The 22609-nt window shown below is 33.3% G+C and overlaps 4 protein-coding genes across 5 annotated transcripts; 3 read left to right on the top strand and 1 right to left on the bottom strand.

The window, feature by feature from the left end:
- Nucleotides 1–350: 350 nt before the first annotated feature.
- LOC133294454 (vesicle-associated membrane protein 724) lies at nucleotides 351–4007 on the bottom strand. 2 transcript variants are annotated; one of them, XM_061493112.1, is made up of 5 exons: nucleotides 3855–3956; nucleotides 2867–3014; nucleotides 2632–2752; nucleotides 877–939; nucleotides 351–799 (listed from the first exon to the last, which is right to left on the bottom strand). In XM_061493112.1, exons 1-5 carry the CDS (start codon nucleotides 3922–3924, stop codon nucleotides 650–652), a joined length of 552 nt encoding a protein of 183 aa, XP_061349096.1. In that variant the 5' UTR covers nucleotides 3925–3956; the 3' UTR covers nucleotides 351–649. The 2 variants fall into 2 exon arrangements, with proteins under 2 accessions (XP_061349096.1, XP_061349095.1); XM_061493111.1 differs by having other exon boundaries at nucleotides 354–799; nucleotides 2867–3008; nucleotides 3735–4007.
- Nucleotides 4008–8785: 4778 nt separating this feature from the next.
- LOC133294515 (probable xyloglucan galactosyltransferase GT19) lies at nucleotides 8786–11295 on the top strand. Its single transcript, XM_061493199.1, has 2 exons — nucleotides 8786–10286; nucleotides 10857–11295. Exons 1-2 carry the CDS (start codon nucleotides 8947–8949, stop codon nucleotides 10942–10944), a joined length of 1428 nt encoding a protein of 475 aa, XP_061349183.1. The 5' UTR covers nucleotides 8786–8946; the 3' UTR covers nucleotides 10945–11295.
- A 1932-nt stretch (nucleotides 11296–13227) lies between these two features.
- Nucleotides 13228–13974, top strand: LOC133294474 (putative F-box protein At1g67623). Its single transcript, XM_061493154.1, has one exon. It carries the CDS (start codon nucleotides 13228–13230, stop codon nucleotides 13972–13974), a length of 747 nt encoding a protein of 248 aa, XP_061349138.1.
- Nucleotides 13975–21052: 7078 nt separating this feature from the next.
- Nucleotides 21053–22343, top strand: LOC133294475 (heavy metal-associated isoprenylated plant protein 35-like). The gene is made up of 3 exons (XM_061493155.1): nucleotides 21053–21091; nucleotides 21239–21314; nucleotides 21556–22343. Exons 1-3 carry the CDS (start codon nucleotides 21053–21055, stop codon nucleotides 22341–22343), a joined length of 903 nt encoding a protein of 300 aa, XP_061349139.1.
- Nucleotides 22344–22609: the final 266 nt, after the last annotated feature.

Genomic DNA, 22609 nt, shown 5'->3' on the forward strand with positions numbered 1-22609 from the left:
GAGTTCATTTCTTTCGTGCCCGCAAAATGCTGTATGGGAGTGCATCTTTATAAATATTTGTGCAGAGTATTAAAGTTTATTGTTTCAATAAACTCCACGTTCATCGTTAATCGGTTGAGTTTTGTCGGATGCATTATAGGAAATAAGGGTGTGCACGACTCTCCCAAAAAATCATTTTCTTCATTCCATGGTTAAACATATTGACTTTATTAACTACTCTTCATGCCTCCTCTCTCTTAGTACACATATTAACCAGAATTTTTCTTTAAATGCTCTAAAAAAAAATTCCTCCTTTCTGGGAGGGAAATACAAAATCAAGTCAATTGTTTAAACGACAGAGACTAAGTTAATAACATTTTTCTATATTAAAAAATAAAGAAGAAAAGAGAAGCAAATTACTACTGTATTGTTTGACAAGACCAAACAGTCCAGCACATGATACAGAACATCCCCCCCACCCTTCTTTTTTCTCCCTTCCCTTCCCTCCTTTCTCTCTTGAAGAATTTCCATGAATATCGTATATAATTATCAACCAACAAAGAAGGTAGGAAACTTTTTTTCAGTTGCCAAACTCCCCCTTCTAAGCAGATTCTTGCTAAAATGTTCTTCAAACATCATTTAAATACCTATCCGAAACTTTCAATCGTTGCTAGTTCGTGCAGTTGAATCCATGGCAAACAGAAAGCCAGATAACCAGGACCAAAAACAACAAAATTCCAAGAACAACCAATTTAATTTTCATGTTCTGATACCACATTTTCCGACGAATTTGTGTTCCTTTATTTCTGAACTCCTGAGCCTGAAAATTTGGAGATCCTTCAGCCCCAGAAAGCATAAGATTCCAAATGATAGTTGTTAAACATTTGGTCAACTTACCTGTGAGTGCAATGTCTCTGTCTTATCCGCAAGAATAGTTATATTTTCTCCTCGATCAATAGCCTGAAAGCACGTATAGCAAAAACAAAGATGACAAGGTATTACACTATCTAGTCTAACATCGCAATCAATGCATCCTCAGGCAACCTAGCAGAGTGATAGTAATACAAACAGGATAATGCAAGGGAAAATGTTTACAGTAATACAGAGCTCAACATGCTATAATTTAGTCACTGAAAATTTTGAGGTAAAATGTCAATTTAAGTAGAGGTAGGATATTCATACTACCCATTATTTCCACTACCAATCCACTACAACTCTAATCATCGTTGGATCTCACTTTTCAGCCGACAATCTCTGAAAAGTTTCTAAAAAGAGAGAAGAAAAACAGTTTTTAATGTACTCCCCGGAATACATAATTATATTAGAGTGGTAGTGGATTGATAGTAGAAATAATTGGTAGTATGAATATCCTATCTCTTTAAAGTATAAAGGCATATTGCTTGTCCAAGTATTTACATTATGTTATAAAAGTAGAAATTGTCCAAGTAGAAATTTCCTAATAGAAGTATAACCAGGCAGCCAGAATCATGGTGATTTTTCCCGAATCATTCCCCCAAAATGCAGACAGATGACTAACATAGCAACCCTCCCCAAACCATATTTTCCCCCTCCGCTGATCCTTTATTTCAATATGAAGGGCAAGTAATTCATAATGGATTGTAGTTTAGAGAGTTAGACCAGGATGCATATGTTGGATTTTGTGAATAAGAAGTGGGTTGAGGAAGAAGAGAAAAAGGGAAGGTAAAAAGGGTGTGTGGGTAAAAGTCCCACATTGGACAAGACGTAAGAAGTGGAAGGGTTTATAAACCTCCACCTCACCTCTCTAGTTTGCCCCTTGGGGCACACCACTTTTGTCGAGGAGAGAGGACGCAGATGGGCCTTGGTCCACCACACGCGCTGCCGTCGTCAGGCCGTTTCAGATCAATCGCGCGTGTGTAAATTATTTTTTGTCCAAAATTCCCCTGTCCTATCCGTTGCTCCCCGCCAATTTTGGTTCCTTCCTGCCGTTTCGAACCGAGACGGTGCGTTCAGTTATTTTAATTGGTTTGCTGCCGTTGGGAGTAACGATTCACCGGCGGCGATTCATATAGCCCGTCAAAAAAAAAAACTAATCCGGACTTTTCTAAGTCACTTGCATGCATCCATACTCATAGTACATACTGCCTTAGACTTAGAAAATGTGTCCAATCGGTGTCTATATATACATATAGCCCGTCAGAAAAAAAAAAAAAAACCAACCAGAACTTTTACTCATAGTACATACTGCCTTAGACTTAGAAAATGCGATTCTATCTGACATTTGGTTGTGTTCATAGGGCTCCTGATTGATAATGCCATCATTCTTGAGATGCAAATGCATTCTATCTTAAGAGACAATTGTTCATCAACTTTCGGCATCAATAGAGGAAACAAATTGTCTTAAGGAGACAACAAAGTTGGGCATCAATAGAAGGAACAAATTGTCTTAAGGAGACAACAAAGTTGTTCATCAACCTGTGAGTTTTATCATACTTCTTTATTGTGCTGTGCTTGTAGGATTAATTAATATATCTGGTATCATACACAAATTCAAATCTCTCGGTGACTTTATATTTCACACAATGCCTTTTAAACAAGAGCATAGAGACAATTGAGCAGGGAAATGGCTGAATATTAAAAAATTCCATGTCTTACTCCAAAACATTAACATACCTTGTCAATGTTCTCTAACATGATACTTTTAACTTCGGAAACTTGAGCCTTAACTTTTATTAGCTTTTCAATCTCTTCAGCATGGTCGATGATATACTTCATGTGCTCTTTCATAACTGATCTGCAAATGTGCAGCCTTATTATTTACCTTTTTTATACAAGTTTCTCTATCCAAACATTGAATTGTCAGTAAACATCATTAAGGGCCTGGAATTATGGAAAGAAGTAAGTATACCCGAACTCCTTGTTGAGACTTTTAGCAACGGCTGTATCTGCTTTTCCACCACCATATCTTTTCTTAAAGTCTGCTTTAACACGTTCTAAGAAAGCAATAGAGATCTGCTTGCTAACAGATTCCTTGGCAACAACACAGTAAGCTGCAATTTACAGAAAGCCCAGATGTAAAGCATTAAGATGATAAAATCCTCATTATAATTGACTCAATGTTTCAGTAAATGCTGGTGCCCAAGACATGCAGCGAGCCCATTGGCCATGCGTTTCTATTGCAGCTTCACAGCTACAAGATAAGGCATAAGCCCTTGCTTGAATACTGCTTGTTGCATGACTATCTTCTAAATTATGGACAAAATGTTCGGGTGTCTCACGAAGATCCCTGATTACTATGTTCGAGGGCACATGCTTACATTGAAATGAGGGGGTAATAACTAACAAGAACACAAAAATTGAATGTCACCAAAAGCAGATACTTGTCTACCCGTATGACCCCTTCGAATGGTACATAGTCTACAGACATGTACCAGAAACAAAAGACTTGTTTTTTCATCAATAAACCTTATTTGGACCTGAAGAACCCAAATTCCGTTTCTCTCCACTCATTATCATTGAAATGAAAAATTAATTTTTTTTTTTTTTTTGCAAGGAACCCATAAAAGCAAACAAAATATAACATGGAAAACGAATTCAAAAGGGAAATAAAACCCAAAAAAATGAAATCTTTGTGCCAATTTGATGTCACGTCCATTTCAAGACTAGATCCGGCACTTAAACAATGAATTGAACTTCAATCTGGTTCAGGTTTCAGGAGAAGGCTTAAGTTGTCATGAGAATGCAGAAAAGACAAGATCAGAGGAGAATGACAATACCGTAACCATCTTCGACTAGAAAATTGAAGGTGTGATGGTCACAATTGTAGGTGAACTTGTTGTTGGAAGAAGGTAGTTTCTGGAGACACTGAGCTGCAATCGCAGGGAAGTTCCCAGTGAACTCGGTGTACTCAGCTAACACCATCGTCCCCCGAGCCACGAAGCTATATATAAACGATTCCTGACTCATTGCTCTGCAACTCCGAACTCAGAGAGAGAGAGAGAGCTATGCCTAGTTGTTCTACTACTTGAGAAATTTCAAGGACCCGTTTGGTTTTTTCTTCTTTATTTTTCTTTGTTACGAGGAAACAAATAACATCCCTTTTTTATAGTTTATTAATTTATTAATAGGTCTAATATTTCTTATGTTAGATAATTTTATCTTCTATATATATAGACATTTATGGGGCCCATATGAAATTATACGAAGAGAAGAAGAAAAAAATATATACTCTATATACTTTTATATACATATAAGAGATAAAGTTATCTCTTATAATATAAGAAAGTATAATCCTTTCGTTAATGAGAAACCAAACAAAACGGCGTTTTTCCATCTGAAGATATAATGTAATAATAATATATTGATAAATTGTGTTATGTCCGTTTTCTTTATTATTTTTGAGCTGAAATGATTGACGGGGTTTGACAGTGTTTGAAAAGAAATCTATCCAGAATCAACGTTCAACGCGAGTACAGGGATTTTGATTTTCTTTCGGCGGTGTTTTAATTAATTATGAATTATATTACACGACAAGATTTTTATTTGTTAAGTAAACAGATCTAATTATAATCTGATTATAATATTAATAACTTGGGTACGCATGGATTTGTGATGATTAAAGCTTTATAAAAATGAATGATTAAAGTAAAAGTAGCGGGAACCGTGGGAGGGTTTTGTGTCTGCTTTATTACCTTTTCCCTGCTTTCCTTGATTGGATTTGTTCCTTTCTTATGCAATCCACCTTATACTATCACTTGTATACATGCTTTAATGATATTATACATCTTTCTTTCTTGAGTATTATTTCTTATTGATCCATTGGTTTAAACTTTACTTGAGTTGATTTTGAAAAAATGATCTTGAAAATTTTGATTTAAAAAAAATTAAAGTTAGTTATAAAAATTTAATACATTTTACTTAATAAATGGACTTTTGAAAAATATTTTTAATATTTTTTTTTTCAAAAACCAAATTATTTTTTTATACTTGGATGTAAAATCTGAAAAAATGCTTTTAAGTAAAAAAGCGATTTACAGGTTAAAATAAAAAATACCTTTTATGTATAAAATCACTGAAAATTATATGTATAAGTAAAAATATATGTTTTTGGATTTTGAATTCGGGGCAAAATAAGAATTTTGGAGGCAGTGAATTTCCTTCGGGCTTGCTTTATTCAAAAGTCAGGTATATTAACTTAAAAAGAATATGATTTCAACTTTTTTAAATTTTATTTTTTAAAAAACTGCATTCAAATGCTCAGATAAAATAAAAAAAACACTTTTATTTAAAAAGAATTACTTCTTGAAAAAAAAATCTATCGAATTGGATTTGAAAATAATACGTGAAAAGTTAAATTAAATTTTTTTATTTGAATGATGTAAATTAAGATTATTTTGAAATATAAAATTATTAGAAAAAAAAGTCACGTATTCTTTCTCGTACTCACTTATGTTAACTTTTCTGGAATAGTATTATAAAATTGCATAATGTACTACGTAAAAATGGTTTCGTTGGAAGCAGAAGTTAAAATTCTTTCCTGTCGTGAGAACTGGTTTTAGCATACACAATTTTGCTTTATTAAATGCAATTCGTAGCCAAATGTTTTCAATTCTCACTTCAAAGATCTAAAAATTATAAAACAGACAAAGGAATCGAATGACTAAATTGAAAAAGAGTTTGTTTTAATGTTTAAATTACTAATCAAGAGTGCAGTTATATTTTTATTTATTTTTGCTATACCAACCTTAATTATTTTTTTGAATTGAGTCGGCCCCAAATATTTTAACAAGTTTTAATTTTTTGAATCGACTGTAAGACTAATCTCGAATCGAAGCTTAGTCACATTAAACTTTTTACCCTTTGCCAAAGATATATTTGGTGGAAATCGGAAAAAAAAAATTACAGGAGTTTTTCGAATGTGTAACTCTCAAAAAGTTAAGTGGAATAAAAAAAATACCTGATTTGGACACCCGAGTCAAAATTTATAACTTTCCGAAGTTTCACTCTAAAATTCCCAAAATTATATAATGCCAACAGGTTTTGAGATCCCACAAAGCTCCTCCTCAGGTAATTCCTTTTTTATTCCATATAACTTTTCAAGATTTACGGAATGATATCTCATTTAACATATTTTACCTCTCACAAACACAATTCGAATTTGCAACAATAGTATTACAAGAGCATTTAAACTCAGAACCCTTTGAGTCTTTTCCGAACCAACACCAAACACAGTCTTCATTTTAAAAATCTTAAGATTATAAAAAATAGTACAAAAAGCAAACATCTAACTTTGTTTCATAGGTAGTGCATGACGAATGACCTGGTTCTAATCTTGCAAGCTCCACCATATCCATTGAAGAGAGATAGGATCTCATAGACTTAGTGTGAGAGAGAGTGTGTTCTTTGTCATTATTGAGAACAACAATTGAAGTGGAAGAGAGCGAGAGGAGGATGTAATTTTTTTTAAAAATGATAATATAATATAATGTGGTCTCGTTCTGATGTCCCTTTTTAAAACAAAAAATAATAGGTGATTTTTTTTTTATTCCACATAATTTTTCGATATCTATGCACTGAAAAATTTTCGGATAATTATTTGTTAATGTTGGGAAGTAAAAAATTAAATAAAATCATTCACAAAGATAAAATATGCCAAAAAGGACATCCAATTACAAGCTTTTTATCGGGCTCTTAGATTATTCTGGTGACTTTATGCTATAAAACATGCTTTGATAAGAAGGTTTCAGGTGCTATATATGTTTGCAATAATGCATTCTTCAGATTCTATAAAATAGTATAAGTCACCTCAAATCCTCTTATCAAAGTATGTTTCACAGCATAAGAACATATTTTTAATTCAATACATCAAAAGTTTTGTATTTTGTAATGCAACTTAAAGAACGTTGTATTCTCACCAATCTCTCTCACACTTTTATGTTGTGGAACTTTCTTTTCTCACAAATGCATTTTTTTTCAAACACTGGGTATAAAGTATATATTTTAATATGAAATTAAGTATCCTTATTTATAGATGGACTAATCCACTTTGGTGCCATCTTTAATTTTAGACCAAGACTTAAAAGATGAAGTCTTAATTCACAGTGATAAGAATACAACATATATGATAAGGACAAGGAGTTTCTAGCAGGCAGAATATTGTTTTTGGTGTTGATTCGAAAAGAACTCATAGGCTTTTGGGTTTAAATGCTCTTATGTTACTATTGTTGCAAATTCAAACTGTGTTTGTGAGCGATAAAATATGTCAAATGATGTGTCATTGCGTAAATTTCAAAAAGTTATGTGGAATCAAAAAAAACTTACCTGATTTGAATTTCCGAGTCAAAAGTTATGATTTCTTAAAGTTTTACGATTAAACTGTTAACTTTTTGTGCCACATGTCTATACCAGACGAGTCACGTCTAAATTAGACGTTAATGCCTCATGGGTAGGGGTGTTAAACGAAGCAGGAGCCTCTGACTCGACTCGTGAAGGCCTGAGCTTACATGTCTAAAATTGGTTGTTGGCACCAAGCTTGAACTTGTATAAAAACTTGTTTAATATAAATGACTCAGGCTCTAATTCAAAAGTTTGGCCTTAGAGCTTGTCAGGCTGGCCTAGTATATTATTATTATTATTTTTTATATTTTTATACTACTTGTAATAACCCCTCTCTTTCTCCTCAATCCGTTTCACCCCATTTTATTGGTTAAACAGATTTTTTGAATGATTTTGTTCTATATTATACTGTTTGGATATACATTGAATTTATGAATATTTATGGAATTACTAGTGTTGTTGATTGTATATTCTGTTTGGATAAATTTTTGTTTTCTTACTTTTTTTAAACAAGCTAAACCAGACTTTTATTTTTTGTAAATAAGACAGGCCAAGCCGATAATTATATTTATAACAGGTAACAGGTTTGGTCAGAGACGGACACATCTAAACACAAGCTTAATCTTTTAAGACTAAAACTAAGCTCGACTCGGCCCGTTAACACCCCTACTCGTGGGTCATGCTTAACTTAGACTTGAATGATCACGTCCAATTTGAACGTGAATAAATGCTATAAATCTGGAAATAATTTCAAAACAGTTATATATTTGTAATTATTTATTAAAATAGTAATATTTTTTGTTTTTTTACCGGCTAAGGACATAAAATTATTTACTTTTATATAATGATAAAAAAAAGTAAATAAATTTTTTTAGGTATTTACGAAATCAGTTTTTTTTTCTTTATTTTCTCACTCTTTTTTATTTTAATGTTTATTTCGGATGATATTTTATTGTGGAACTAGTATACAGGAACTTTCCAAGGATGAGATCCCATTATGTGGAAGATTTTTTATTATTATTTATTTGAGGTATCACTTTTCCTTACGGTTATCCCTCCGTTTCTTATTTATTAATGATAATCTCTTCGTTGACTACAAAGTTGGTGAGGAATTGATGAGAGCTGACGATCCACTGCTCCCCGTATGCACGCGAGCACTTCCGCAGAAGCCAATGAAATATATTTCCCCCAAAAAGCAGCCTATCAAGTTTTGATAGCAAAAGCGAACGGGCACAGGGGATGATAGCTTCTGGTGCAATAAAATAATGGTAGAAAGAACCGCACAATTGATGGTGCCAAGTAAAAACAAGTAGACAACGGTGGAGAGAATTCGCATTCAAACGACGCCGTATTAGGTGTCAGCCCCGTTTTTCCCTACACCGTTAATCCTGGGTAGTCAAACTCAAACATACTGCTCCTGTGTCAAAATATTACTCATCTTTCTCTTTATATCTCTTTCCATATTCACAACCAAAAACATTGACAAAAATCACACAAACTCATTTTCTGGTAACAAACAAAGAAAGAAACTAACCCACTTGTTATAAAACCGACCCCTTGTTTTATTTTTATTTTTTTTCCCTCTCTAAAAAAGGACACCAAAAAGAATCTTCAAACGCCATTAAAACAACATCCACCCACTCACATAGTCACATGTATGAATCCATGGCATCATCGTGCTGCTCATACACGTTCATGACTCTCATGTTCTTGTTATTGTTCTTTAATTTGGGCGTGTCCGAAAGAAGTAAAGAATTCGAAGGAGGAAAAGATTGCGAGAAGCGATGGATCCACATAAGGAAGCTCCCTGCAAGGTTCAACCTGGATCTGCTCGGCAATTGCTCTGAATACCCATTCTTGGATGACTTGTGTCCCTTCTTAGCGAACCATGGCCTTGGCCAGAAGACCCACAACCGTTCTCACAGTTGGTACAGAACCGACCCATCAATGCTCGAACTCATTTTCCACCGCAGAATGTTGGAATACCCGTGCTTAACGGAAGATCCAACCTCCGCTGACGCCGTCTACCTCCCGTACTACGCTGGCCTCGACGCCCTCCGTTATCTCTACGGTCCCGAATATAACTCCAGCGCCGAACACGGCCTTCAACTCTTCGATTTCCTTCAAGAGGATGAACCCGAAATCTGGAACCGCCACATGGGTCACGACCATTTCTTGGTCATGGCTCGTCCCGCTTGGGATTTCTCTCAGCCTCTTCATAACGACCCACCGCTTTGGGGCACTTCGTTTCTCGAGTTACCTCATTTCTTCAACGTCACCGCTTTGACACTGGAGGCGCGTGCCTGGCCTTGGCAGGAACACGCGGTGCCTTATCCTACTTCATTTCACGCTCCAAATCTTGGACTCTTGGAGTCTTGGGTCCAGCGCGTGCGGCGTTCCAAGAGGTCTTCTCTGGCGTTGTTCGCCGGCGGTGGAGGTGTCTCCGCCACTCCCAATATCCGACGGAGCATTAGGAGTGAGTGCGAGAACGCCACTGGGAGTTCGACCGGTTATGATAAGTTGTGTGAGGTGGTTGATTGCTCCAATGGGGTTTGTGAGCATGATCCTATTAGGTTCATGAAGCCAATGTTGCAATCGAGTTTCTGCTTGCAGCCTCCGGGGGATACTCCGACTCGTAGGTCAACATTTGATGGGATTCTTGCTGGTTGTATACCTGTTTTCTTTGAAGAACTATCGGCAAAATCTCAGTATGCGTGGCATTTGCCGGAGACAGAGTTTGAGGCTTTCTCTGTCATTATACCCAAGGAGGACGTGGTGTTCAGAGGGTTGAGGATTTTGGATGTGTTGCGACGAATACCTAGATCCAGGGTTAGGAGAATGAGGGAAAAAATCTTGGAGTTAATACCGAGAGTCATGTATAGAAGGCATGATAGTTCCCCGGGTCTCAGAACAAAGAAGGATGCATTTGATATATCAATTGATGGTACACTGGACAAGATTCTATCAAGGCTTCAGCAACTTGATTTGGTTCTGTAATTATTATTATTTTTTGTTACATTAGTTTCTCTCTTTACTTAGTTATATGCTCCTTATGTTATGTGGCTTAAAAATTAAGCTAGAGCATTTTACTTTTTTTATTGTAGAATACTATCTTTTATTTCTTTCTGATTTTCTGCCTTTGTATGTGTTGGCTGCTTGCCGCTGTAAACAGTCCAAAGGTGGCAACATGACTTTTCTCTGTGTTTTTAGTATAATGGCAACCAAAATTAATGCCTACTCCTTTACTGGTTATGACAACTTATGATGATTCTCATCATATTTCGCATATTAGGTACTTTGTAGGAGTTTAACTTGCAGTTCCCTTCTGTGAATTATATCTATGGTCTCTGTGCATTTATTTTATTTGGGAAAAATATCTGTGCTTTATCTGTTGATTGACCAATTGATATTCTTGGTTCAATTTGTCACTCCAACACCACGTGTTTCTTCTTGGAAGAATGCCAAGATACGCATAAAGCATCTGGCTGTCTCTGCAATTTTCTGTCTATCAAGTTCAAAACAGGGTAACGTTAGACTAATGATATACCTTGATCCTTGTCTAGATCTATGATATTGCACGGAATAGGCGTTTCTTCCCCCTTGTCAACTAACTTAGCTTATCTGGATGAACCCACAAGGCTTTCATTTTGATTATTTGCACTTGGTATATCGTGTGGTGATTCTCAGGAATGGAATTATTAGTCCAGTTCATCGTATTCTTTAAATTCTGAACAGAAATTTAACCTAGAAGAAAGTTGAAAGGAGGATTAAGGCGTGCTCTTGGTGTTCCATGTTATCTATCACTATTGTGTTTTGGAAGTTGAACGTTAGCCTTCAGAATTAGTGAACTCAAATTCAGCGTTGGGAGTTGGGACTAAGGCACAACACATTCTTCTGATGGTGATGGGAACATACTTTCTGAGTTATTATCTCTGAGCCAGGCACTTGTATAGAATTAATTGTATTATTTTCCCTCAACAAAAACTTTTTACAACTGAAACATTTGCTCTAGTCTTCTGAATATTGACCTGCTGCATTGTTTCTTCTGTGATGAAATATAATCTCAAGGATCTTAAGTGCTGATTGCTTATGCATAACTTTTCCTCTGTTCAACTCTTAAGTCTCTCAGTTTTTATATGCAATGTGGCAGGGTTGCATTTTTTATTTTTCAATATGACGGGATGTAAATGGGCCAGGTGGCTTAACAGGGGCCTACGACCCCCTACGACCCATTCAACAACATATCAGACTCAGCTTATTACATATAGTTCAATAAAACAAGCTTATATTTTTAAAAATATATACAGAAACAGGTCATAGACTTTTTTTACATGCCGGGCCTATAGGCTGGTCTATATTATATTATTTATTTTAAATAAAATAAATAAAATTTATTTTAATAATTTTGAATAATAAAGTAATATTATTTTAATTATTGAATACTTAATAAGTCATAAACAGGCTAACAAATCTAGGTCAAGATTTTTGTTTTATAAATATAAGTCAAATCAGATTTATAATTTGAGTCTACACAGGCTAACAGACCAGACCAGACCTAAAGTTTTTTATACAGACTTGACCTATTTAAGTCAAAGCCTCAATTAACCCAGCCCATTTACACCCTTAAATTAAGATATCCCTAAAGATTAATCCCCCTCAAGGCGCTGAGATCACTTAAGTGGATTTTGTCTCTCTCAACAAAGCATTTTTCATATAGGAATCGAATCTTTGTTAGCATTGTCCAATATTTACCAACTGTTGTTACAGACTTTGTTTGTGGCAAGGTTGCATTGGAACAATAAAATTACGTAAATTAGCTATCATCTTTTGTCCTTTTCTTTTGGGCCACAATTCGTAAACTTGATTTTGTGCTCGTGTTCTGGGGTATTTTCACTCAACAGACCTTCTGGTTCTGTTTGAAGATTTTGGCCCAGAACGAAATAAAGAAATCACAATGCATGATTATTTGAATGTTTTCTTTTCTTTTGTTTACTTGTTTATTTATTTTTATTTTTTTCTTATGAGGGGAGAGATTTTAATATTTATGCTAGAGTATCGGCATAAACATTTTAGGGAGTGGATTGAAAAAATGATCATGTTATTTGATCACAACCACTTATTACGATGAGATAAGAGAGAGAAAAATGTATAATTTTTAAATGAGTGGTTGTGATCAAATAACATGGCCACATGACCACTTTTTCACATGAGAGGATCCACTCCCAACATTTTAATTGATTATAATAGCTCTAAAATTGTCTTTTCATGATTTGACCTTTTCTCCCTCTGCACGCCTCCAGGTGCGGACCACAAAAACATTTGGTTGATATCAATTTACTATTGTCAGGTCTGAAAGGGCAATTAGAATCCTGGTTTAAGGATGTCTTACTGATATTTTCTTGAACAATTAAAAACATTAGGTTTAACGAATTTTTAATTTTGAAAAATTGGAATAAGATTGTTAAGATTTATCCTGGAATTGTTTCCAATCGTGACTTAATTTTTCCCAAAGAAAGAAAGCATATTACTTGAGATATATTCTCGACTATAGTTTATTACAATATTGTTATAATATGTTATTAGGATATAGGTAAGTAGGAAAGGGAATCAATCCTCTTACGAATAAATTTTACATGACATTGTCATGTCAAAAGTATGTGTTCATCCATCCTTATAATCCTTGCATTAGTGGGTTCAATCAATATATGTGAATATGTATGAAGAGGGAGATGGACACATAATTTACACATGATATATACTTTTCCAATATTCAATCTCCTTATTTTTCAGATCCTTCAACTTATCCTGCCATATTAATTTTCTGAAATATATGTACGTGGAAGCCTCTTATTTCTCTTGCATTTTCTAAGACCTTCGCTTTAAACATTAAGTCTAAACCTTCTTTGATATTGTTGTGATTTCAATCTTAAATCAATGGCTGATTTAAGCGTAAAGGGGCTAAGTAATAAGAAGCATAGATGTATGTTCCTGGAAGTTCTTCCAAACGAGTTATTGGTGGAGATTATTGCAAAGGTGGCCTCTAGTTCCATTGTTGACCTCTGCAGGGTGAAACTAACATGTAAACAATTTCTTCATGCTGCGGAGGATGATTATGTGTATCAGCATGTATCAATGGATAAGTTTCCGTTGGTGCCATTGGCATGGTTTACCAATGAGAAAATATTATCATTCTTTAAACGCTGCAGAGAGAGTAAAAACTTAGAGATTTTGTACCGTGATGGAATGGTACAATACTTTAAATCTATGAGGGTAAAGTCAGGTCTGGAAAATTTGAAAAAGGCTGCATTGGGGGGTCAAGACGAAGCCAAATATGTTTATTGTATGCTTTTGATGATGTGCTGTGAAGATCAGCAAGAAAGAAAACATGGATTTGATCTTTTTTATTCCTTGAAAACATTCAATTGTGTTAGTAGATGCAGAGAGAGGGTGAAATCTTTTATCAAAAGCATGTGGGGGATCAATAATCTTATAGTTCGAAATCACAAATTATCTTTATGTCATTCCAACACATGTTGTAACAGCGTGAGGCTGCAGAAACTTTCAAGGAGATGGTCATGGTTGGTTGAAGATGAAGATGGAGATGGTGATAATGGTATTTCATGTCAATATTGCGATGGGAATTATGAACTGAGTTTATTCTGTAAGATGTTTAAAGTATAGTTGCATTTCCATGCATGTAGAGAGAAGAACACAGCCCAGCCCAGCATGAAAATTGGAGCACAAATTTTTAATTGTTGATTATATATTCTGACATATAGATAGATAGATTTAACATCCCGAAGTTCCGAAGCTAGGCTGCAAACGCATGGAAGTTGGGTAGCCCCATAATTTCTCATATCACAAATTCACATCAAAATTTCGAATGCTACAAAGGAGGCACCGAAAAATGACAAAGTCCAAAGACACCATTTTACATTCTGTATTATTAGTGGATGTCGTGTTAGTTATCTGCCTAGTGAGTTTAATTTAACTAATTAAAAGCATTTCCATATTACTTATCGTTCTCTAGTATGTCCTTTTTATTCTGATCAAGCAAGGTTGTGCATTTTAAATTCTAATCTTCTTGCATGATGTTATACAAATAATTAAGCTAGAGTAAATCAAGTTGTGATAACCTCTGCCTTTGATCCGCATATTTGATTAATCAATTATTAGTAAAATCTAGTGTATTGTGAGTAATCTAAAATTCTAATAAAATCTAAAAGTATAAATTAATAAAAAAAAATGAGTTAAGAATGATAAATGTCATTCTTAAAAAAAATAGACTAAAAAATTAATTCAATTTTTTATTAAATATAATTTAATTTAAGTAAAAATTTTAAATATATAAATTAGAAACAACTAGAAGAAATATTTAAAATTAAGGAGAGATTATATTTACAATATTTTTTTATCTTACAATCTTTTACAACTGTTTTTGTTACCATTGGATCAAAACTAAATTAACAATTACAAAATAATACCAAATGAGATCCGTTTATTTGATTTTAATTCAACGACAACAAAAATAATTATAAGAGTTTATAAATATAATCTCCTTCTTAATCTTATAATTAGAGAAATATACATAGTTAATAATTAATTTTGATAGAATCTTTAAAACTAATTATAAGAGAAATATAAATAACTAAAAATAACTTGAAGAAATATTTAAAATTATAAAAAATATGCACAATTAGTTAAAAAAAATTAAATTTAAAATTTAAAATTTAAAAGGAAAAAAAAGTCAAGAATAAACTTTTCTAAAAAAGAATAGGTTAAGAAATTATATTATGGTACATTATATTATGAAGTGTAACTCCTTTTTTTCATTTATATTTAAAGTTTTATATAAGTACTTATTTTTTTATTAAAAAATAATAAGTAAATTCATGAAAAATTAAAGTTTAAAATCTATATTTCAATCATCATCATCTCTTTCTTTATATTTTTCTCTTTTATTTCATAATAGCTGGAGAGTAAAGAGTTTGTGTGATTATAAAATAATAGATACTGATGATAGATGGATTTTTTTTTTCCTTTGAGCTTAAAAAGGAATTGGATATTGTTGTTTGGCAATGTTGACAAGGCTGTCACTGTCAGCGCAAATATGTTGCCACGTCAAAATTGTTACCAAAATATTTTAAATTAAAAGTTTAACATTTAATATGGAATTAATGTTCAACCAGTCATGGACTCATGGCTCGTTGGCTTGTGAGTGACGTTTGTGCAGGGTTAGTTCCCAAGTCATTAATATACCTTGGGGTTGGGGAGCTACTGCTAATTTATCATTTTGCTAAGAGTCATGACTTGAAGTCTTTCATCATTTAATGATTTTCATATTAGAGTTTGCCATGTCAGTGGGTTGAGTAAATTTCATTTTTCAAGAACTGATACGAAAAAATTTAATATATTATCATCGTATCAATACTTCACCAATAAAAATATAATACATCAATTGACATATTTGCTAGAGAAAAAAAAAATCAATATTATAAGGATTTATCATCTATCATTTAACATGATTACAAAAAGTTTCTTACACACACATAACATTTTGTGGGGCCCGCAGCAAAAATAAAAAACTTTAGCACGCAAAACGAATTTCTATAACATAACACAATTACTTTTTCTATAATATAACTCTTATAAAACCCATATTATAATTATGTATTTCACAAAATATATAATTTATAATTTTGAACGGAAATTATACCCAACACTCACGATAATACAAAAATGTTTTGATATGGGTTTGCTTTGTCACGTTTGCGTGTGCATCTTAACTTTTGTGCAGCAAATGTTTTGATGACAAGTTTATTCAGTTTACTCAACACATTTCCATCCTAAGATTCTTAAAGCTTCCCGTATAACATGCTATGAAAAATCCAACATCTTATTCTAAAATTTTAAAATAATAAAATTATAAATATTTTTTTATGGTTGATGAACTTCTCATGTAGAATAAGAAGAAAAAAAATTTCTACTAACCTTTTTTTTAACATGTGGACTTCACGTATTTTTCTCTTTATATGGTATAAGAAAATACTTCTCTTATAACTGGAGAAGTATAAAACTCATTTTTTTAATTATATGTGTTTTGCTTAATTTATTTGTAATCAATACTAGACTACTCGCTCACGTTTATCCTATTTCCAAAGTAAATATGGTGCTGTTAATTAAAGTGGAATGTTGCTTTGTAATTTTTTTTTATACATAGACGAACGAAATTAAACACATAATTTAATATAAAATTCAGAAGCCGTTTATTATTATACCAAACTTAGTGCGTTTGAAATTTGTAATTTTCACCATCGTAAAAACTATGCAATCTTAGTCCTACTCGTAGCTGACCTATTTTCGAATAATGGTTGATTGCTAATATATGTAGGATTTTGTGGACCCATAAAATCCTGCAATCATTACCTCAATAATAGAAAAAAATTTCTAGAAAAAAATAAAGTTAAAAATATAGGAAAAATTATATTTACAAATTTTTTATTTATAAATTTTTATAAATTACAATATGTACTCGCAAAAGTATACTAAGTTACACCGTATATTATTGAAAATATATAGTGTAATTTGTAAAAATTTGTAATTTTTTTTTATAAACGGATGATTCACTATAAATATTTACAAAAACAGAAATATAATCACTTGAGTGATTTGTATTAATTAATTTAATCACGAAAGTGCAATGTTTCTGATTTGGCAAAAATTATAGTTCATAGTATCAGTTTGACAGAATTGTGCTTAAAGTATTACATAGAAATTTGGAGTCACTAAGAGAGGTTGAGCTTCAATGTAATTCGCCGGTGCAAATTACATGACATGCTGATGGAAAGCTTTTGATTACTGACCAGGCCTGGAGATGGAAGAACATGACTTTCTAACTATTTTATCCATGCCACGTTTACTTATGATTTAATTAACCTAAGGGACAACAAACACGTTTAAATGACACAATTAATGTTATTTTATTCGTGTGATCTATATTTTTATATTTTTTTGTCCACTCTTTCTTCTTTATTTATCTCTTTCTCTCACTTAAAATGACACAACTTTACATCCTTTAAAATGACACGCACTTTTTTCTTTAAGATAATATTTTAGAATAGAAAATTATTATACATAAAGTTTGGAAATAATACTTTAAAAATTAATTTATAAATAAAAGAAAGGATCTGGTTACAATTTTTTTTTACAAATTACACTAAGTATGACATATCATATACTCTTAATTAAAGTATGAACGATCATATTTAATGTAATTTGTAAGAATTTATATATAAAAAGTTTGTAAATATAATATTTTTCTATAAATAATTTTTTAAATTAACTTTGAAAATATTTGAAGCGCTCCTCTCGGTTTGGCCAGCAATTAATGGCATTGGGTTATGGTTCTGGGTGTCCAGGCGCTCAGTGCAACTTCTATAAGATTTTTTATTTTTTATATATTTATTATTTCATTAATTATTCGATTAATTTGATTCCAACACGGTTACATTATTTTTTATTTTTTTAATAAGCAACTTCTATAAGCTTTTACGGTTTATTTCAATCCTAATTTTTCCAACTCCAACCCTCGAAGGCATTTATAAATCATCACTCAATATATGCATAGTACATTTAATCCATCACCACAAGTGAATAAACTATGGATAACTCTCCAAAACGCATACCGATACATGGGGTATTTATACCGTTTCTTCTTCCTTACAATCCTAATAAGTTCTATGGAATAAAATCTTACCTGAAAAAGCAATCATAAACATGAGTTTCAACTCACCAAAACTTCCTTGTCATGTTCTATCCATTTATCATCAAATAATAGGACTCCAAAAAGAATTAAATCCATATCATGACCTTATTACGCCCTATGTAGCACCGATACCGACACGGGACACGTGACACGATACGACACGACACTTCGACACGTTAATTCTAAAAAATATTAGATTTCGACACGTTAGGACACATTTTGATATTAAATAATATTTTAAATTTATGTAGTGAATATTATATTTAATATTCAATAATTTAATAAAAAAAAAATCTAATCTTATAATATTCATAAATTTTGCAAAGAAACATTAGATATGCCAACTATTTATATTAAACTCAATAAAATGATAATCGTAATACAACAAATCTAATAGTTGGAACTAAAAACTCAACGCAACGCAACCTTTGAACCTTTTTTTGAATTTCTATAACGCGTGTTGGAGTGTCCGAGTGTCCGAGAGTGTCGGACACGACACGTCAAGATTTTTGAAGTGCTGTACTTCATAGCTTACGCCAACACATGATTCTCATTCCATATTCAGCATAATCAAACCTCAAATTTCAGTAGTAATTCAACCAACAAAAGAGGAATTTTAAAAGTTCAAAATAACCTTAAAAAAAAAAAGGATTCTTGGTAGAACTTGGAGTAGAAAGCTTGAAGCCTCTTCCTCTCCTTCTTCTTATTCCTTCCCTCTCTTCCATTCTTTCTCTTCTCTATTTTCTTCACCGAAAAATCTCTCGCACTTTTCCCTTCTTATCTTTTTTCTTTTCTTTTAATATTTTAATAATTATCATTAAATAAAAACTTACGTGGGATTAGACATGGATATTCCACTAGAATCAGTTTAGACCTCCTAACCTTTTTTGAGAATTCCCGAGAAAAATTACAGATCACCCACCAACTTAATGACATATAAATCTCACTCTTAACTTAATGAAGTCTACTAACTTTCCATTGATTAAACTAAATGTCCTTAATTAAGATACCAACAGGATAATTCTAGATACTATTCCTAATTGCATGCAAATCTAACGTAATATAAAATTCCCGTAAGTCCAGAGACCAAAACATAATATACAACCCTTTCGAATATGTTTCCATTCCTAAGTTACAGATTAACATTTGCCCGTGGCTTGGGATTACTACCAAATGGTGTAAAGGATACATTATCAAATCAAGTGGATTCAATGTTATATTTTAATTCAAAATCTTAAGACATTGGGTTCGTGGGTTCCCTCACTTATATACATTTGATTTAGTCCATTATCAACCAATGTGAGACTCATCACACTTGAATACTCAAACAATCTCCTCCTCAAGTGTGAAACTCAACATTAGTATACTCGCCCTTAATTAAATATCCAGATCTAAAGTACTTTATTTGCCTTCTAACCAAACACATGATTAGCTCAAGCTCAACTCGACTCTACTATAATTGTCAGATGGGTCCAGATAGAGCCCATGACGAGGACCAGTATCAATGGATTAAGCTACATAATCATAACAAGTAGGTTCGAAATCATATCATAATCCAAAACCTCAATAACTCTTGAGTATCCCAACAATTACAAATAACACCTTAAACAACATTCAAGGGGCTATGTTGAAGAACTTGTCGTCTACTTGTGGGAAGAAGTTTTCATATTGAATATTTCCACGTGTGAATAAAGGTGGACATAATTGGTTAAGGATTTGGCTCATATCCTTCAAAGGTGTGAGTTTAAACTCTTTTGGCTGATGTGAGTATTTAATTTGTTGATGAGTGATATATAATCTCTCTCAAAAATACTTAAAGAGATTGGATAGTCTTCTCTGACCCAATTGAGATATCGATGAATAATCCTATATAAATGTTTTTGTTTTAAAAAAAATAAAAATAAATAAAAAAGTATTCCCCGCCCCCTAGATTTTGCTGCGGACACTTCTCTTTGAAAGTAAATCCATAGACCACAGCAGACTAGTCCTTTCTTTACTCGAAAGTAAATTGACTGAAGCGGGTAAAATGAAGTGATTTTTGTCCAAACTGGAAGTATTTAAGAGACCCTTTTTGTTCTTCTGAATGGTGATGTAGCTTAGGGCATATATTCTTCACTTCGTCTTTCCCCACGCCTTTGGCGCTTTTACCTTGTCCTATATTATTTATAGGTTCTATTTAGTCTTAAGCTCCTCCTAGAGAAAAGAAAAAAAGAAGATATTTTCACAATTTCTTATCAAACAAAAAACATGCGTACTAATTTGAAATGTCAAACTCAAAACACATTTTACCAAAAAAGCTGTTATATTCGACTTTTCGGGGGAAAAAAGAGAGGATAATGGGATAGAAAAAAAGGAGGATTATTTAGTGGTCAAACTGAATCTGTAAAAGCCCATAAATTTTGTTTCCATGCGTTTGTTCATAAACTTTAAAATGAAGAACCAAAGTTACTGCTATCCATGATAAACCTTATATACGTGCCAATGAATTTAACAAAGTAAAAATAAAGAAAGCTACCAAGAAGAATAATAATTTGCTTCCTATAAACCTTTCACATGAAACAAAAGCTTAGTACATCAACAAGGGACAAAAAAACTAAGATAGGATACACAAAGAAAAGCATAATATAATTATTATATAAATTAAGGGTCCTATTTTCCGTAGCATCAGGCATTACCTGTTAAACACAATTGATGAGTAAATAAATAAGAATGTAAAAAAAGAAGAGTAGAATTATGTCCGGCGGCAAAAGTTGAAGGCAGGAGCAGCAGCACTGTTCTCTTCAGTCATTGTCACATTATACGTTGATAACCATCCAGTACATACCATACCACTGCTACATTCTTGGCATTTTCCCTTCTTTTTTATTTTATTTTTAAGCCCCATTCTTTCTTTCTTTTTTTGTTTCTCCTCTGATTTCAAGTTTCCAATTCCTTCACCTACTACCTTCTCAGAGAAGTCCCACAAACTCCACTTCCCTCTCTCTAATGGATGCAATGTCTGCTGAAGTTGCTTCACAACCATTGAAGTATCAGGTTACTATCTAATCTGCCTTAATTGCTTCTCTCAAGTTCAACACAAGAATCAGACCCTATTGTAAAATAACAGACAAAAAAAAGAAGAAAATCTCCCTTGAAATTTTTCTTTCATCTACTAAAGTTCATTTCTCCTTTGTTTCTCAGACGTGGCTCTTGAAAGTTTCTATCCACTGTGACGGTTGCAGGAGGAAAGTAAAGAAAGTTCTACAGAGCATTGATGGTACTAAGCATAAACAGAAAAATCTTACTTTTTTTTCTCTCTCTCTTGCATGAATAGATTACGAAGCTCAAATTTCACTGAGCAAAACCAAAATAACTCTCATTTTCCTTCTTTTTTTTTTAACCATATTCTGAGCCAGCAAGAAACAGTAGCACTGTGTTGGCATTCTGCTCTGCTCTGCACTATTTTTGTGTTCTTGTGGTGACAGAGAATTTCGGGTATTTCATATAACATTTTGCAGGTGTTTTTACTACAACAGTCGATGCACAACAGCATAAAGTAACAGTCACTGGAAGTGTTGGTGTTGAGATCCTGATAAGGAAACTGGTCAAAGCTGGAAAACATGCTGAGATTTGGCCGGAGAATCTCGCCGGGAAGGGAAAGACCTCATGCAAAGCGAAGAAGAATAACGAACAAAGAGACCCAGAAAGCAAGGAAAAACATTCTGCTACTAATGCCAAAAAAAACCTCATCTCTGGCAAAAGCAGGGGGATTGAAAGTGCTGACAAATATAATAATGAAAGCAATATCAGCAACTCAAAAACTGGCGGCAGCTCGCCGGAAAATTCTCCGCCAGGTGGTCTGGCTCCGGAACCTGACCGCAAGGGTGGTAAAAGTGAAGGAGGAACCGGAAAAAGTGGTGGAGAGGGTTCTGGTAAAAGGAAGAAAAAGAAAGGTCAGAGTGGTGGGAGTGGAAGCAATGGGTTGAGTTCAGCATCCACCAGTGCACCTGCACACACTGGATTCCAATTCCAGTGTCCTGACGAAGTTGTGGGCCAGGTGAATCTAAGCCCCACACGTCAGCAATCATACCCGTATCCAGTAACATATTATCCTCCTTTGGTCTATTTTGCAACTTACAACAGATTATGTCCCATGGGAACAATGGGTGGTCCTTCTTACTATGTTCCACCGTCACCCTACATGTATGCAGGCATGGATCAATATCCTTGTCAAATGCAATCTACACCGTTGGTTTCCTTCGAGATCTTCAGTGATGACAATGCTAATGGGTGTTCTATTATGTGAGGTATTGAAACGGAAGGGGATGTATGTGGTGGCAGTGGCACTTTTTTTAAGTTTTAACTGGTTTTGTTTCTTTGATGTGTCCCAGATAGTTTTGTTATGGTAATTTTGTAATATTGTAGGGGCTGATTTTGCATTTTGAACACCTCATTGTCAACACTCAAATGCTCAGCTTTAGTTTACTTTGATTTTGGACCAAACTGTAAATTGATGTTCTAACATGGAATGTATTCGGTTTTAAGAGCATATATAATCACCATAATCTTTGT

This window comes from Gastrolobium bilobum, unplaced genomic scaffold, assembly GCF_033153095.1.
Source record: "Gastrolobium bilobum isolate Gb01-03AN ecotype WA unplaced genomic scaffold, APGP_CSIRO_Gbil_v1 utg5188, whole genome shotgun sequence".
NCBI lineage: Eukaryota > Viridiplantae > Streptophyta > Magnoliopsida > Fabales > Fabaceae > Gastrolobium > Gastrolobium bilobum.

Coding starts and splice junctions, on each gene's coding strand:
- LOC133294475 (XM_061493155.1), top strand. CDS start 21,053: ATGTCTGCTGAAGTTGCTTCACAACCATTGAAGTATCAG. Junction 21,092..21,238: donor CACAACCATTGAAGTATCAG/GTTACTATCTAA, acceptor TTTGTTTCTCAG/ACGTGGCTCTTGAAAGTTTC. Junction 21,315..21,555: donor AGTTCTACAGAGCATTGATG/GTACTAAGCATA, acceptor AACATTTTGCAG/GTGTTTTTACTACAACAGTC.
- LOC133294515 (XM_061493199.1), top strand. CDS start 8,947: ATGTATGAATCCATGGCATCATCGTGCTGCTCATACACGTTCATGACT. Junction 10,287..10,856: donor CAGCAACTTGATTTGGTTCT/GTAATTATTATT, acceptor ATCCTTGTCTAG/ATCTATGATATTGCACGGAA.
- LOC133294454 (XM_061493111.1), bottom strand. CDS start 3,924: ATGAGTCAGGAATCGTTTATATATAGCTTCGTGGCTCGGGGGACGATG. Junction 3,009..3,734: donor TCTAGTCGAAGATGGTTACG/GTATTGTCATTC, acceptor TGTAAATTGCAG/CTTACTGTGTTGTTGCCAAG. Junction 2,753..2,866: donor AGTCTCAACAAGGAGTTCGG/GTATACTTACTT, acceptor GCACATTTGCAG/ATCAGTTATGAAAGAGCACA.
- LOC133294474 (XM_061493154.1), top strand. CDS start 13,228: ATGGCTGATTTAAGCGTAAAGGGGCTAAGTAATAAGAAGCATAGATGT.